A 17,511-nucleotide genomic window follows, 5' to 3' on the forward strand; every position below is an offset into this window, starting at 1 on the left:
TCCAAACAACAGCACCTTGATGGAGTTTAATTCATTTTCTTTTCATTTTTTTATCAAGCACATTGTATAGTACTATACATCTTAGCAAAAGGGACAATCATGCAGAAGAGATAAGCACAACACCCTAAACCAACACAATACAGAGCAAAAGCAGCATAATAAACATAGCTGGATTAACAGATTTACAACAAAAGTTGTGAATTAAAACTCTGTTTTTATAGACATACATGTTTTGGAAAACTTAAACCTGCATTAATTGATTTTTTTTATCACTTGGGGACAGTGCAACAAGCTGTAAACATATTATCCCCTAAAGTTGTTACAGTCAGCAAACAATGGCGTTACATATACAGCAACATTCATTTCAAGTCATGTTTCTGGGCACCCAATTAATTTAAGTTCAATAATCGCTCTGCTTTTAGCTCTGTTTTGGTCTCCATCATCTCCTGTGGGACATCTGCACTACCAGTCAAAAGATTGGACATACTTTCTCACTCCAGGAAATGGGACAGTTTGTCCAAACTTTCGACTGGTACTGTAGCTGCTAAATGCTTCACTATGTTCACCAGATAGTCTCTAATTTTGTCTGTGTGATGCTTGGTGCTGAGCAGTTAGTGCACAGTGGGTTTATCCAAGTTTTTTGCTGAAAACAGCTGCCGCAGAAAACAAGTATCATTAGAGCAATGAGACTGAAGCAAAATAGTAAAAAAAAAACTAAACTCGCAGACCTTAATACCTCTTAAGTTCAGGAGTTTACATTCACTAATGTCATAGCAAGTGTCTTGCCCTTGGCATATGATATGCAGTTCATAAGTTGTAACTCTTTCACACATTACATTTGATAGGCTGATGTATGCTAGCACAACTAAGACCCAAAGGCTGGATGTGAACTATCTTGAGAGGTTTGAATCTTTAGGTTTTGTTTCCTGATTTGTGGTGGGGTCAAAGTGGATACACAGTTTTATCTCCAGACCAGTGCAAACCAACCAATCAGCAAGCTGGTCGTTTCCCAACTGTTGTAGCAAAGAGTTTAAAGTGAATTGGATGTCACCTAACAACAGACCTAAAAACGACTGTCTATTCAAAAGCTCACCATACTTACTGTATGCTAGGAAGAATAGTAAGTTCTACCCAACCATTGCAGCAAATAGCATTGCAGTATGGTTCAATAGATTTTCAGTATAAGCCTTCTCAGCAGACTATGAGGATATACTGTTTTTATGAGTAAATAAAGTAATGTGTCTTTTGTCACTGGAGACTGTAATTATAAACAACAGCGTTTGCCATCGACATGTTAATAAAAGTCCAGAATTTTCTCCTAATGATGTCAGCCCAGAATATTTACATTTTGGTTTTATAACTACAATTTAATAAAAAATTTAAAGTTAAGAGAAGTAAATAGCTAAATTTCATGCTGATAAATATGTTACTTTGATGTTAAAATAAGAAAAAAAAAGTAAACTTCACTAAATGACCAACCAGTCATGATGTAAATTCTAAATGTCTCATGTAGAGAATCAGAGTATCCTTCAACCTGAAAAGACAAATGGAGTCATATCCCTTCAGTACTGCTAGAGGGCAGCATGAATAAACTGTGTGTGTGCAGCAGTCATTCAGTTGTCAAGTTGTCCTTTACTTTTACTAAACTTTGTTATCTGAATTTGTCAGCCAGTAAGATGGTTTAGTTGAGACACAGGCCGTGGATCGACCGTCCTTCAACCAATGAATCAGATTCAAGTGTCCAACCTGCTGAAGTGTACATACTGCACAACACTGCTACTATAGCAACCTTTTTTTACTCTCAGACCCATAACATATTTTTTTCCATCCCTACACTTTCAAAATGCACAATCACATGTCTGTGACTTTGAAATGAGGTACTAATACTAATGGGAAGGCCCCTGCCTTCCCATTATAGTATTTCATTCTTAAATGAAGCAGAGCCATGTGAGTGCAAGCCCACAGCAAAGGGCAAGATGAATTTATAGAGTGATTGAATCTTGCTTTTTATAATTCTCCTGGCACATTGTACAAATATTATAATGATGTGACTGTCGATAATAATATAAAGCCCCAATACTAATTCTGTGTTTTATAAAATTACAATTTATTAGATAAATCACCTAGGGAAAAAATTCTATATTACACAATGTTGCCTAAGGTTACCAATAAACAAACCTTAATTAGAGGATACAGATTGAAATGTTTAATGATGAAAATATTATCAGAGAAACTGAAACCTTTTGAATGATGAAAATAAAAACAAAAACAAAAAACCCCCCACCCATGACAGGGTGTTCTTTTTTAAATGCCCACAATAACCAAAAAGATGAGAGTCTAATCTCTTGCTACATATCACATATGTTCTGTACAGTAACTGAGGGTGCAACAGTGGGGTAAGAAGTTAACTTTAACTAAATTTTTGTGTATAGGGTTAAGCAAGACACTGAAGCACTACCAACTACAGTGTTCCTCTTGTGTAATGACACTAACCTCTGATCATTTCCATTCAATGAGCAATGACCTATCATGTAGTAAAAGTGGTACTCCAGCGATATAGTATTGCACTTCCATAAAGTTGGGGAAGTCACAAGACACAGATTTGAAAAAGAATGGTAAAAATCGAAACAACAGAGGCCGAGATATCCTGACCTTTTGTCCCCAGTATGAATCACGCACCCAAAACATAAAATCCTACATTTCCCATAATGCAATCCACAATAGCTTTCCCTTCCTGGTAAATACACATTTTTTTTGCATGTACTTCCAACTTCACGGCCCCAGTTGGGACCACAGACCTTTCTGTCATACATCTGTAGGCTCGTCTTCTAATGTCTCCTAACCCTGATGACATCATCAGGGTTAAGAGACATTATAAAAATGTTTCCACAGTCAATGACTCGTAAACTGACCGATATGTATAAACTTAACTTTATTTTTCATTACTTTGAATAGAGAGAAGGTTAAATAAAGACTGTTTCTACAGAGATCACTACAGTTTATATGTAGATGCTTCAAACAGACATTAACAAAACAACATAAAGGGTTTTAAGTTTTTTTTATTTTAATAGAAATGAAAATCCAACATGTGTTGTATTCAGTCTTTTGTCGAGGAAAGTGTGGGAATGCATAACACATTTTTTAGAATATTTACATAGATATTCACAAAAAGTAGTCTGTGTCAAACTGCTACCCTGGAGAATATACCTCTTACACAATAAAGTGATAAAATACATAAAACATTCACATAACAAACAATATTCAGAAAATATAAAATTGTTGTAAATTATATAATACATATTTATTTTATAGTTTATACTTAAATTGCATTTTAAAAATTGGCTTGAGTACAGTATCCTGAATGTGCAATTTATTTTGGAACTCCGCTGAGTTGAAGTCTTTTATTTTAGTACAAATACAACTCCATATTTTAATTGTTCTGCTTGTCCCAGCAGCTATTTCTAACATTATTAACATTTTAACCAGCAAGGTGATTCATTATAACAACATTCAGTAATGCAATGACCTTTTTGGCAAGTGAAGCTTGAAAGTTGTTGAATATGAAATTAATTAACAAGGAAACAGATGAACTGATGAATAAACCAATGTCTTTTGCTGTACAAACAAATCAGTATGCTTGATATTTGTGCTCTCAAATATCAAGCGATATCCGAAAGTGCTGTGCTCTATGGGCCAGTTCCTTTGCAAACTCTTGAGCTTCATGCAGAGCTTGCTTATCTGGGAAGTGCAGTGCGGCCTTCTTGGTGGCCACAGCCAGCTGCTTCAGGAGAGCACACAGGTGGTTGCTCTTACACAGAAGGCTCTGGCTGGACTTTACACGTTGGGCCTCCCTGCACAGGGTGTCCACCAGTCTCTGGCCCACCATGATCACCAGCTTACTTTGTGAGATGAATTTTTCCGGTGGCTGGCCATCCTGAAGGCTGCCAACAAATCCCCCAATGGCCTTATGGAGAGCGCCAAAGTAAAGCCGGCAGTGCTCTGACAGGGAAGGTGGTCGATGTTCTTCTGGGCCACCAGAAGACTCAGAGGAATGCTGCTTGTTATCAGCCTGAGCAGTGGATAAAAAGAATAAAGAAAGTGAAGAAGGCCACATATCATGCCTTCTGGTCAACAGTTTCTCCTGTCTATTCGGACTACAAGGAAAGTCTGGATAGCTAAACTGTAGAAGAGACTATAAAAATCTCGTATTCAAAGAGGCAAAAATTGATTTTAGGATTTGTTCCTTTAAGTAGGAACAAGTCCTCTGTTTTAACAGGAGATACTCACCTGTGCCTTGTTAGAGACTGGTGTCACATTTTCTCTTGGTTCCTTCTGCACTTCCTTTTCCTGCTTTTCAAAATCATTCTTTGTCTGAGGAAAAGTCAAAGGCAAAAACGTTACATCACCAGTACAGTTTGATTTTCCTTAGTTAATAGCTAATCATTCGTTTACCACAATACATACTATATATGATTTATGATGATGAAGATCATTAAAAGCTTTCACCTGTAGCTCTACATAGTCGTTGTCATCCTCCACTATGTCCCCTCCTTGTTGACTCCTGTCTGGAATTTTCTTTGCTTCTGGCTGACCTGTGGTGTTAAGGGGTTCTGGATCCTTCTGAGGAGCTCTGAACAGAAGCTTGCCATTGGCATTAATGATGGACACCAGGCGCTTGACGTCCTCTGGCACAGTGCGGGCAACCATAACAAAGCGCTCCAGTTGGTCAGGCGTCTGCACTTGCCCAGGGTCCTGACAAAGCGTGTTGAGGGGCCAGCCGGCCATGTTCAGAGCACTCACAGTTTGTTGTAGGATCACACCTGAGTCCTCCACAATGGACAGCTGTTTATAGAGTCTGGTCTGAAGGTTGGCATCAGTCAAACGTCGGGCATTGCCCTTAATGTCCAGGGCAAAGTTTAGAAAGCATGTCACAGAACATGCAATCCCCTCTGCTGCTTCTTTGATCTCCTCCAGGTGTTTCTCCAGATGTTCTTTGCTCCTCCAGCGACTGCTTACGAATTCCATGAGCTGGGGTACGGTCCTGCAAATGGACTCCTGTAGGTCTAGAAGTCTGCGGCAAGCCTCATCCTGGCTAAGTGTCACTTCTCGCAGAGGCTCCGGAGAAGACGAGCTCAGAGCCAGAGAGTCACAGGAGCTGGTGGAGGAGCTGGAGGCTGTGCTGATTCTTTGACTGTCTACTGCAGAGAGACGCTGGGTCCTGCCTCGTTCATCATCCTCCTGCACCAGTGACTCCCCACTCCCTGGAAGGTCACGGAAAGATGTACAGGACAGGAAGTTCCTCATCCGATGCAGACGCACTCTTGTGAGTTCATGAGCACTGATTGAGTCACCCCTGCACTCTAGAGGTATATGATCACCAGGGGGATCACTGAGAACTTGGGTGAGGGGTTCCTCCTTGGGTGGGACAGCGTATACTGACTCCTCTGTAAGCTTTTGAGTTGGGGGCTTGTCATAAATTGGGACCCTTGGCAGCACTTTGGGCGGACTTGAGATGTCAAGAGAACTTGGTTTTGGTATATCATAAAGTGAGGGAGTTGGACTGCTTCTTTGAATTGGCCGTGCACGTGACGGAAGAGTGTCATAGAGCTGCCTGCAGATGGCGTTGGAGGGCATGGTGTCGTAGGTGCCTTGGGGTTTACTTTTTTGTTTCTCAGAACTCATTGGAACATCATAGATCCATTCAGGCTTGCAGGGGTTGGGAAGGGTGCTGTAACCACTGACTATTTTCTGTTGGGCCTCTGTGGCCGAAGGAATAGGGATGTCATAGTTTGGGTCCTGAAGCAGAGGTGGCGGAACTGCATATGTCTGTGCAAAAGACAAAAGTTGTCAATATAATTTATACTTAGTGGAAAGTAAGTGTCTCAGTTTGCTTCAAATGATGTGCTTGTTAGATTGTTTTACACTGTCTGAAACACCCTCCTCCACACCTGTCTGAAGTCAGAATTTGGGGGGTTTTGTCTTTCCCGAGAATTGGTGTCTACAGAGGTGTTAAAGCAATTCAATATTTGAGTTTCTCTTCGAGTTCTTTTTTCATTCTTTAACAAAACAACTACCATCATTTTTCATGTCTACAACCTAGTGCAACACCATGAATGCTTTTGAGAAGAGACTGTCCCAAAGTGAGCACCATTATCTCCACGATTATTTGCATGATTCATTGTGTTAAGGCTACAAAGACTGCAAGTTCTTGGAGATGGATCAGGGAGGCAATGTAATGCAGCCAGGAGGAGACTATGACGGCAGGCTTCACCCCACTTTTGAGTGTGGCCATTTGGAACAGGTATAAACATTTTTTATCATTATATGTGGTTGGGCAACACATCATATGAACTAGTTCATTTCAGGCATACACTAAACACTAAACTAAAGTGAAGGATTGGATTAAAAAAATGTTGAAAGAAAGACTGCATTTTAAAGTGAGCACATCACAGTCTCCTTGCTTCATTTATCCCCCCAAAATCTGATACTTACATAAGAGTCTCCTGGACTGCTACACCTTAAACTCCCCGGAGAGTCAAATCTCTTCTCCAGCTCTGAAATTGGAATCAGTGAGTGTTTTCGGGCTGTATATTTTGGAGTTGTTGATGCCTGCAATGGGAATATTACAATAACAGTGAAGATATCTTTGACACAGACCAAAACCCTCTGAAGTGGAAGTATATCTACAAATAATATCTACTTTTGGTGTATATTTTGTAGTGAATATTTGCAGAAGCTCACATTAAAAAGAGAGGCTCGTCTCGCTTGGCTCGGGACATCGTAAACATCTCCTTTAGGACTGGATGCCGGGCTGAGCAGTGAAGGCTGCAAACAACAGACAGGCTATAATATTGGTTTCGACTGGCAACACTTGCACTGCTTTGATCAAAGCTGCATCTACCCCAATGACCTCTGCATCAACACATTTATGGGGACGGTGTTTGCTCAGAAGCTGTTGAGCGCTCCGGAGAACCCCATTATGCATGCACTTTGCCAATTAACACAACTCTATAATAGAAACCATGCTGCTCATTGAATATTAGGTGGCTACTGCAGAGTGGAACAGGACTCCCCTGGAGCAGGAGAGGAAATGGTGAACATGTGGGTATATTTCTCCCCACCTTCTGCCGCACAAGCACCCGTACAGACACTTCTGTCTTTCTGGGGTCCCTGGCGGCATGAGCTGCTGTTTGCAGTTAAAACTGTCTGAAGTCTGTGTCTGTTTGTCTTTTACAGGCCCATAAAGACCCCAGTGCTGCATGCCTGTCCCCATGGAGAGGCCCCTGGTCCCCATCTGTAAGCTCTTTTGCCAGCAGGGGTTTCCCAGCGTTGCATTTCTGCAACAGCCTACCTCTCTAATCATGAGAGTTAACACTTCCCAAGGAAGAGGACCAACTTTGACCTTGGAGCACCAGCCAGACTGACATCTACATTCAGGTTTTTGTTCTTACATGAACACAGAATCATACATGTAGAAAAAATAATTTGTACCTTGTTTCCTTCAGGTCCTTCTGTGCTATGCTTAAGTGCTAAGGGGATTGGACTTTTTGAAGCTGATGAGGGAGTAGACGGGACCTTGTAGATCATGTCCATACGTTCATAAGCAGGGTTGCTGGAGGGTCGGGGTACACTGGGGATCTGGTAGATATTCTGCACACTGTCATCGGTTTTAGCATCAGTTAATTTGTGTTTTTCCATGACATGGCTTAAGGAGCCTGCAGTGGTTACAGTTTGTGGTAAGAGCTGCAGTCTGTTTGCAGGGGCCAGGCCTTGCCGCCCATACAAAGAGCACATCCACCATCCACTGGTGCCAGCCACGTTTTGATCCATCACCGTGACGATATCTCCCCTCCTGAAGGCCAGCTCATCTGCACACTCTGCAGTGTTGTCATACAGAGCCTTTGCAAGTTTGTTCTGAAATAAGAACAGAGACAATGAAAATAAAGATTAGCAGGTAAAAAAGTTACCTGGTAAGTTTCTATGTTGTCATTTGCGTGTACAGATTTAGATTAAGATGAATGTTTTGAATTGATTTTTTAAAATATGAGATACCATCTATTCCACATGCCCTGAGAATCATACTTTTCTGAATATGGCAATGTCTCTTTTTTGCTGCTGTAGGCCTGATGACATTTCCTCTTGCAAAATGTTACTTCAAGTTGCAAGATGCAGTTGTCATCAGATTCATTATGCCATATGTCATAGTGTCTTTTTATAAATCGGAATGAGCACAGCTGACTGTGGCAAAGTCATTTTTGTTATATTATATCATTATTGTTAGATAGATTGTGAAACAAAAAATAAGTAGAGCTATTTCATGTTTTGAATGACATCTTCTCTGCTCTGTATTTTCACTTCCTATTTGTGTGCCCTACAGAGAGATAAATGGAAAACAAGTTTCTTCAAAACTTCCCTTTTGCAGACTCGAGAGCACCCTATCTCACCACTCCAAAAATACTTTGAAATGTGCAAATGAAACCTCATTTCACTCAACATATTTTAAATCCCATTTGAACTCTGCCATTTAAGAATGATTGTTGCTTTTTATGCATGAGTACATGTGCCATGTGTTGAGATGTTCTTCACTGTCAGTGATCATGTAACCCAGCTGCCCTGCACTTCTCTGTTTGTACCAAATCTTAGTAATATTGAGCAACATACAATGACCACTGACATGTGAAAGATTTGGTGTGGTGGCTCTTGTTGTGCAGGCTGTCATTTCGCGAAACAAGCTGTGAATAATGAAACATGCCACTAAACCAAAACCACTTGGCAGAGGTGAGTACACAAGAAGCAGCAGCCTGTGGTTTGACTCACTGTGCAGCTACAGAGAAAAAAAAGGAGTTCACACACATATGTCACCATATCGCTTCAGCTCCTCTGAGAAACATGTTCACACCAATTAAACATAACTATGCTATTAGTGTGTTATGACGCCAGTTATGTTGACTTTGTCAGTATTGGCACAATCTTACAGTCAGCTTACAATTAAGTGTGATAAAAACAGGGTTTACCCTTTAATGCAAACAAACTTTGACTAGAGAATTTTTATTTATGAATTTCCTCCTTACAAATGTACAAAAATGTTTTCATTGAAGAATTTAGGCTCTTACAGCTCACTGGCCTGCCTCTAGTTAAGTCATTGTAAACTCATGCTGTGCAGCCAAACATTGTTCAAGCCCACAGAACATTGTTAGGCTGGATTTTGGAGGAAATGTGTATACAATGATGCATAAGACATGTAGAATATTTCAATTCGATGGAATGATACAGACATCAGAAACACAGTCTCAAGTTTGTATGTTTAACTGAACATCATCATCGGAGTGGAATACTATGACTTTTTCAACCTTAAGGGAAAACAGGATGTTAATGGATTAAACATTTCAACATTAAACATTTTCTGTTGTATGAAAATTTCAAACAAACAAACAAAAAAATCTATTTTACAATGTTTATGTTATCTACATAAAATGCCTTCTTGACAATATCACTTTTATCAACAAAAGCTCATAATGATAGTTCATTAGATTTTAATTTAACTTGTCTGTTGGCAATTTATCTGTCCTGTTGTTTTTATCCTGATTCTGTTTTATCAGTAAATTTGTTTGATAGTTTGAATCTAGTTTTAAAAGCTTAACCAGGGACAGGAGCTGTAAACAGCATTAGCTTCAGCTAGATGCCCCATTCCATCTGCTGCAGTGCTTATCTGTATGTAACAGTGTTTACCTGTATGGTCCCTGTTAAATAAACTAATAAAATGGAAAAAAAAGTGTCCTCTGGTTGGTCTGTCCATCACTTTGGTCCACACTGAAATATCTGGAGATCTGCAAGATTGCATGGCACAAAACTAGCTACATTCATTCCTCCTAGATGATAAATCTTCATGACTTCATGACTGCACAGACAGCTTTGTTTTCCACAGGTTTAATTGTAATAACTTTGGTGATCCTGCGATTTCAATTTATCAAATACTTTTGTTGTTGACCAAATACCTACAGAACTAATGACATTCCCATCAGCCTCAGCTCTACATTGTGTTAAGTGCTAATTAGCAATTAACACTGTTACACAATACCTTGCCTTGATATAATGATCTACCTCTTGTGGTATCTATAATGCTGATACATATCAGTGGTGGAAAAAGTATCTTTCACTTTTAGCCTCTAAAATTAGCAATACCAATGATGTAGAAAAACTATTAGAAGTAAAAGTCCTGCATTTTATAGCATTATCAGCAAAATGTATGTAAAATCTTAATCTACAAAGTAACTAGTAATGTAGTGTAGTGTAGTAGTGGTAAAGACATTTCCCTCTTAAACGTAGTGGATTATAAATATATAGAAGTATAAAATGGAAGTCATCAAGTATAGTACAAGTACCTCTAATTGCACTTAAGTAAAGTTCCTGAGTAAACATACTTGGTTACATTCATAAATAAAAGTGCAACAAACTATAAGGAGTATGGTATAGACTGAGTATGGTATAGACCCTCAACAAAACAAATACACCACCCCCCCATACACCCTCCCACCCACACACACACACACACCACCCTCAGCTGATAAGAGTGTGTATGTTGGGGGTAGGGGGGGGGCTCTGTTGGCTCTGCCTCTCTCTGACGGTGAATCTTCTGCAACAAAGAGCCCTTTCACCATCAGAGCCCAACACGCTCAGCACCTGTTGGGATGCAGGCCTGTCAGCCCTGTGGAGCACACTGACCACAGCAGACCATGCCCCCCCCCCCCCCCCCCCAACACACACACACACACACACACACCAAGCCTCAGCAAACTCCCTGCCTAATCCTCTGGGTCATGCAACAGACATGCAAGTAAAATACGTAGGGTCAGATGACAGTCAGCGACCATACCACCAAGAATTACATTGTTGTACTTTCTCCCTGGAATCATCAGCGTATACTATCCCCATCAATACACACTCTGCTCTGTGTCACACTCACGATGTATCTCAATCATGGGTCATGATAACACCTGGATGATTATATGTATATATACTATATGTATATAAAGTATTGCAGAGTTTCAGTCCTGTTTCTTCTGTGACCATAATGCCATTAAAGCCACAACCTTTTAAGTGACCTGATTATCGGAGGCACTGAACTTATTTCAGACTTCATACACTCATTATTTTCAAACCACAGTTAGTTAGAATCAAGGTCACTTGTCCTGAGCAGAAGCCCCCGCCTCACCTCGTGCTGTGTTTGCTCGTGTCCCTGTTTCTGTGTCTGATAAGTACAGTAACAAAGTCAGATTCAGCTGTGACTCTTGGATTCCTGCACACGCCTGCTTGTGCAGATCAGCCCCACTGACAGCTGGCTTCAGCACTTTAACTGCACAGCTGTCTCTGCCTCTCTCTCTTGCCTCTCCCGTCTCTCCGCTCCATCCTGTTCACAAATTAACATCGGCCCCTTCAGACGCAACGCAAGAAAAGCTTTTAAAACTCTTGGGATAGAAGCTTCTGTTTAGGCAGTAAAACACGTCAAAGCAAACTAAGATATTTCAAAAACATCTGAGCGATTTCAAATCAAGACAAAGCAGCATGTGGAGTGGATCAGATCTTTCATTGTTTGTGTTAAAAGCAGAAAGAAGACAATTCTATTTTTAACCTGCATATGTATGTATATATATATATATATATATATATACACATACACACACACATATATATACATATATATATCATTTTTTGTTTACATTACTGATTAAATTATTTAATTATTGTTTTAAAGAACTGATTGTTTACTCTATAAATTATCAGAAAATTGTGAAAAAGGTGCTTTTATAGCTTCCCAGAGCCCAAGGTGACATCTCCAAATTAGTCCAAACCCACAAAATACTGGATGTATTAAGATGAAACGTTGTACTGACATTCATGGCCCCCAGAGAATGAATCCAACTACCTTTGGTGATCCCCTGACTTTTCCTTTAGTATCACCATGTGGTTGATATTTTTGGTTTTTGACATGTTTTTGAGACAACTATTGGACGGTTTACCATAAAACTAGGTACTGACATTCAAAGTCCCCAGAGGATGAATTCTAATGACTTCGGTGATCTCCTGACTTCATGTGGTGCCATCATCAGGTCAAACATTAAATTAAACACTTTGGTTTATGACCAAATACTTGCAAAAGTAATCACATTCCCATGATCACCAGCTGTAGTTTATGTTTATTACTAATTAGCAAATTAGGGCATTTTAAACTAAGATGTTTTAGCATTTAACTCTGAACCAGTCCAGGAAGTGATTCCCAGTGTGGGAATGACACCCTCTTGGTTCATTCTGACCTTTTGCCCCTTGACAGCCTGGGCACGACCCCCAGGTCAGGTCAGCACCTCATCCATTATACGTTCAGACACAAGCCAGGCCCTGTACAACACCCATGGTGGTGCTGAACAAATCTGTCACACAGGACTGAGAGTTCACTAAAATTTAGAAGAATGTTAATTTTCCCAGACAGAGTGGCGGGAGCAGGGTGATCGAGATGAGGCAGAGCGCATAGCTGAGATAATGTCGTTTCTTAAATTTGGACAGGAAGTCAGCCTGTAAATATGACATATTAGACTTTCCCACAGCATCTTTCTAACAAAAATGGGAGCGGGGGGAGACGAGGAGGAGAGACAGGGACACACAGACAGACAGACAGAGAGAGCTGGATTGAGAGAGAGATTTGATATCCTGGTAAATCATCTTTTGACACGTTGGGAATTCGTTGCTGGTCGATCAATTTTATCATCTTAAATGATCCTCAGATGTGCTCCATGGAAAATCACCTTTGTCAATCCTCTTTCCAACCCAAACAAATCCAAGAGGAGGCTGTGGAGACTAATTCAGGCTCTGTGGCAGTGACATTGACTCGCTACAGCTGCCCTGGTATTTCCTGTATGGGAACTGGTGAGAACTATGTCAAAATCTCATACACAAACGCAAACAACTGACGAAAACTTCCTAGGATTGCACAATCAACATTCCACATAGATAGATAACTTATAACGTAACACAAAAGAAACAGTAAATACACTTCATATGTGTCAAAACTAAACAAAAATAGCCTGTTAATGATGAGCACACTGATAAAATATTCAAAAGATTATTTGTGCTCTCTAGAGGTGCAGTTCTCAAGATCTGCTTTGCATTTTTGACAAGTCCGTTTGCCTTGAGAGGAAGTGAATATATGGCACGAAGGAGATGAGGTCCAGGACTTTTTATAGTACAAGGGACAGCATGAGTTTTTCAAGGAAACTGCTATGATCTGTTTTTAATCAGTTAGTCAGTGAGCCTTAAAGCAAAAAATATCCAACTTTTGCAAGAAGAAATAACAAAATCATCCTGTTACAAATAAAAAGTTGGATTCATAAGAAATAGAACGCAGCCTTGCTCAATACACTCAGACCACTAGTTTATGGTGGCTAATGTTAGCTAATATTTAGAAGAGTCATTTTACTGAACGTTTCACTATAGTAGGGATATTGTTACACTACATTTAACACGGGAAACATAATATAAACACTTCCATTGTTTTATCAGTAAAACTAAATGTAAAGACTGCACACATCACCTGAAGAGCTCAAGATCAAGTGGACCTTTAAGGTTGGATTATTTTTTTAAATATGAAAAAATTGTGTGAGTGCAATAAGTCATTTATTGTACTTAAGAGCGAGATGGGGCTAAATGGTGTTTTCATTTCAACTTCAGCTATATTATACTCCTAAATGTGTCACATAGTACAATTTAGGCTTCAGGGTTCACTTGTATTGACTAATAATGCAATTTAGAACAAAAATGTAACTTGGCAGCAGGTTTTAAACAGACAGTGTGTGCTGGTTCAGCCAGCTATTAACTGAACCGGCAGAAATACTTGAAGATGCACTTTAGTGAGTAGTGAGTTGTTCACAGAGGTGTGACAGTAACAGTGGATGACGGAGAAGACAATGTGAGGAACAGCAGATAACAAGTGGGCTGCGGGTTCACTGCTCAGTGGCAGGAACTTATCTTTCTGCTCACACTCTTGATTTATTTATACTCACACTTCCTCAGTCTCATCTTCTGCCTACAGTGCACATATTCATTATGTGGTCACTGTGTTACTTTACTTGTAGCTTTTAACAGTTACAGTGTTAAACAGCATATTGCGTGCTTGAGATTGTTTATGAATTCATTTTGACTTGTAGTCAGTGTGGCCACTGGTTTGTTTCAGTGCAGATCAGTGTCCTGCACATACACATGGAGAGTGTGAAGTGCTACATTAAACATATGAAGATTTCTGAGACGATATGTTAAACAAATAGGAGAGGAAACCAGATGGATTATTTAATGGTATCCTGTGGAATTTCTGTCTGCTAGCAATGTTTTGATCAATGGATCCCTGTTTTGTTGGTATGTTGTGTGCTCTACTAGCATGATCACAGGGCCACACATGTACACGCACAAGCATGCTGGTGCAACAACACACTTTCCTGCAGTTTCACGTCATTACGCTGATTGCAGTAATCCACAAAGAAACTTAGTGAAGTGAGAGCAGTCAGTGAAGACGCATGACGATGAAGACTGCACAAGATCCTGAGAAGTAGACTAGTGAAAGTTAGTAAGTGGACCCTGACCTTGAGTTAAGTTTTTTTTTTTTATTACAAACTTCTCTCTTCAAGTTTAAGAATCAGTTTTCATGCTTAAGTGAAGAAGACTGCTAGCGAGCTCACATGGACGTAATGGTGTTTGCTTTATAGCACAAAACATCACATTTAAAGCAGCAACATTGTCTTTTTTTGACCATTTGGGGGCTGCACTGTAATTACAACACTGACATATTATTTCCTAGAATGTGTTAGCTAACAGCCGCTTATTTACACATCCAGCAGACACATCTGGAGTCATGTTTTTGGCCACCTGATGAATGGAAGTCCAATATATATGTAAGGCTGTAAAACCAAAACAATGAGCTGAAAGACAGTAAAAAGCTCAGTAGAGCTGAAGGGAACTGCAGAGTCAAGTGATCATTCTCACCACAAGTGACACACATTATACATAATTATTTGATCCACTCTTAATTTAAAATATGAAGTAGAACAGCTTTAAAAAGCAGACTGTTAGTGAACCTCCCACTAAAACCAAACCTCATGCACTCAATGTCTGAATGGTTTTTCAGAGAAGTGGTTGTGGAAAGCCCCCACTGCTGTTGCACGCTATTATTATGTAATATTTATTCATTAATTTATTTTTACTTTACAAACTGCTTGCTCCATGTGGCAGCTCTGTTGACTGAATTGATTTTGTTTTCATACTCTGTAAAAGAGTTTATTCAGGAGCCTATTGCCCACTTGGAATATATCCTGAAAATATTTGGCTGACAGGATGAGTGATGAAGGCCTCTCACATCTGAGGTAGATTAATAATCCTCAGCAGTTAAACATATGAACAGCGACAGGATAACATAAAGGACAAATGATGAATTAAACAAAAAAAAAAACAACATTTCAGTTCCCTCAAGTGGGATGTGAGGAGGATGCTGCCACTTTTCCATGCCAGCCTCCTGCTGCGTGCGCTCTCATGACTGTCTACTGATGATAAAAGCAGACACAACAGCAACGCAGCACACGAGGCATCCCGAAATAGCACACGACGAACTAAAAAAGAAATAAATTCCAGTGCGAAACAAACTTATAGAAGGGAAATGAGATTGCTTAAACTGCCAGTTAGTCATCGACTAAACCAGTCATTTTTTTTGAAGACGTGATGAATAAGATGAGACCGGTCTCATAACTGCTTTGCATTGGAAAATGTCAGGATGATGCATATCCTTTCCCTCAGCTGTGTGCTGCAGATAGGACCTGTGAAGATTATGCTTTTCTATTACATTAATCATGTTGAGGCTTTTAAAACATTTTCCATAAAACACCCCCCCCCCTCTCCTCCTCCTCCTCCCGACTCTTCTGGACACTTCCCTCAAACCAAATGTTGGCTTCTAATCTCACAGAAAATTCACTAAAGTCTGACTTGACTTAACAAAAGTTTAGAGCAACTGTGTCCAGACGTTCTTATTGTGCACACTTTCATCTTTTCTCCATCTGCTCTTGTCTACCTTGCATTTCCATTTAGTCACTCCGGGGGTCCAACATGTATACCCAAAGTCTGACTTTTAAAGAGAAAATGGTGCAAACACATCCACTGATCATTTCTTAGTCATGTTGCACACAGATTAAGAAACAAAATGCATCAGTGGTTATTAACACAACATCCAGTCCCGTTAGCGAGCTGAAGTTAAAGAGACATCGAGCTGGACAAAGAACGCGAGGCGAGTACGGGAACCGAACCAGCCACAAAATGTTCTGTCAGCAGCTCCCTCAAAGAAAAAAAAAAAACCACACAGATCAGCTGTGTTTAAATGTTAAGAGCCGATTAAGATGTGTGAGTGACATGTTTGGTGCATGTAAAAAAAAACAACAACACAGAAGCAAAGATATTAAAGACCCACAACCTCATGTGCAACATTTAGAACATGAAACATCTGCTTTATCTCCAACTGATCTGTTTCTGAGAAAGCTGACTTGATAATCTGACTGCTCAAGTTTGTGTGTTAATGAGGCTCATAAAGTTTCCCCTCTCTGCTCAGTGTGAGGATCAGCCCTCTCAGGTTACAGCCTACAGTAGAGCAGGTCAGAGGGGCTGTGTGTAGAAATAGGTGGTAGCTGACACCGCAAGTTAAAGTGAAATCCAAGCAGGTGGTCTACAGAGAAATTCCTCTGCATGAGCAACAGGAGACAACAGAAGATACAAAAGACATCACTGCATATGTACAAAACTGAGTTATAGACTATTTTAAAAGAAAAATTAACTGAGTTATAACAAAAGTAAATGTGGAATATTGAAGTCAGAGCAGCTGGATTACTCACCATGTTTGGGTTTTTTTTTTTAAGTTGTCTTCAGTGTCCACGTAGAGTTCGTCCACAGAGGGTCGGTTTTCAGTGAACCATCTCAACTGTGAGTGTGTGTGAAAAGGGGATTTAGTCCTCCTGTGTGTCTCACAGGCATATTGTCTGAGCTGTCACTGAGAGGCAGAGAGTTTTACACTCTGGGCGGGGTAATCCAGCTCCATGTCATTGACAGAGCTGCCATCCTGCAGCCCCATTGGCCAGAAGAGACCCCCCCCCCCCCCTCTCTCTCTGCAGCTGCCCCACCCCACCATTCTATTTTTTTTTCCCCACCTCACAGAATTTTGTACCGTCGTTCCCCCCTTCATCTTCCTGATAAAGCAGAAGTACATCATTCGCTAGTGTACTTTTCTGACTAAGTGAGGGATTTTTTTTGTGTGTGTTTTATTTTGCTTCCTCCTTCTTATAAATTTGACTAATTCCTCCGTACGTGTGACAGATTTATAAGGCAGGTTTGGGGTGGTGGGGTAGTGGTGGGGGGTAAGTTTGTTTGAAGCAGAAATTCTTGTGGCTCTGCTCGTTGTTGTCTGGACGACACACACACAGCAGCGTCTGGGAGAGT

At 40.2% G+C, this 17,511-nt stretch overlaps 1 protein-coding gene and 1 long non-coding RNA gene across 2 annotated transcripts; one reads left to right on the forward strand and one right to left on the reverse strand.

Annotated features, from left to right (window-relative positions):
* Window positions 1–3,624: 3,624 nt before the first annotated feature.
* Window positions 3,625–17,053, reverse strand: cass4 (Cas scaffold protein family member 4). The gene is made up of 7 exons (XM_044349090.1): window positions 16,911–17,053; window positions 7,492–7,914; window positions 6,742–6,825; window positions 6,493–6,609; window positions 4,507–5,826; window positions 4,288–4,371; window positions 3,625–4,069 (listed from the first exon to the last, which is right to left on the reverse strand). The coding sequence occupies exons 1-7, from the start codon at window positions 16,911–16,913 to the stop codon at window positions 3,653–3,655; spliced, it is 2,448 nt and encodes an 815-aa protein (XP_044205025.1). The 5' UTR covers window positions 16,914–17,053; the 3' UTR covers window positions 3,625–3,652.
* LOC122980768 lies at window positions 6,832–7,850 on the forward strand. The gene is made up of 3 exons (XR_006403082.1): window positions 6,832–7,101; window positions 7,237–7,437; window positions 7,761–7,850. It is a non-coding gene; the product is annotated as an uncharacterized LOC122980768 (long non-coding RNA).
* Window positions 17,054–17,511: the final 458 nt, after the last annotated feature.

The sequence above is a fragment of the Thunnus albacares genome, chromosome 4 (genome assembly GCF_914725855.1).
Source record: "Thunnus albacares chromosome 4, fThuAlb1.1, whole genome shotgun sequence".
NCBI lineage: Eukaryota > Metazoa > Chordata > Actinopteri > Scombriformes > Scombridae > Thunnus > Thunnus albacares.

Bases quoted from the DNA above. Each gene is read 5' to 3' on its own strand.
- cass4 (XM_044349090.1), bottom strand. The intron at 5,827-6,492 runs GTAAGTATCAGA...TCTTTTGCACAG, and splicing joins GCAGTCCAGGAGACTCTTAT to ACATATGCAGTTCCGCCACC. The intron at 4,372-4,506 runs GTGAAAGCTTTT...ACTTTTCCTCAG, and splicing joins ACGACTATGTAGAGCTACAG to ACAAAGAATGATTTTGAAAA.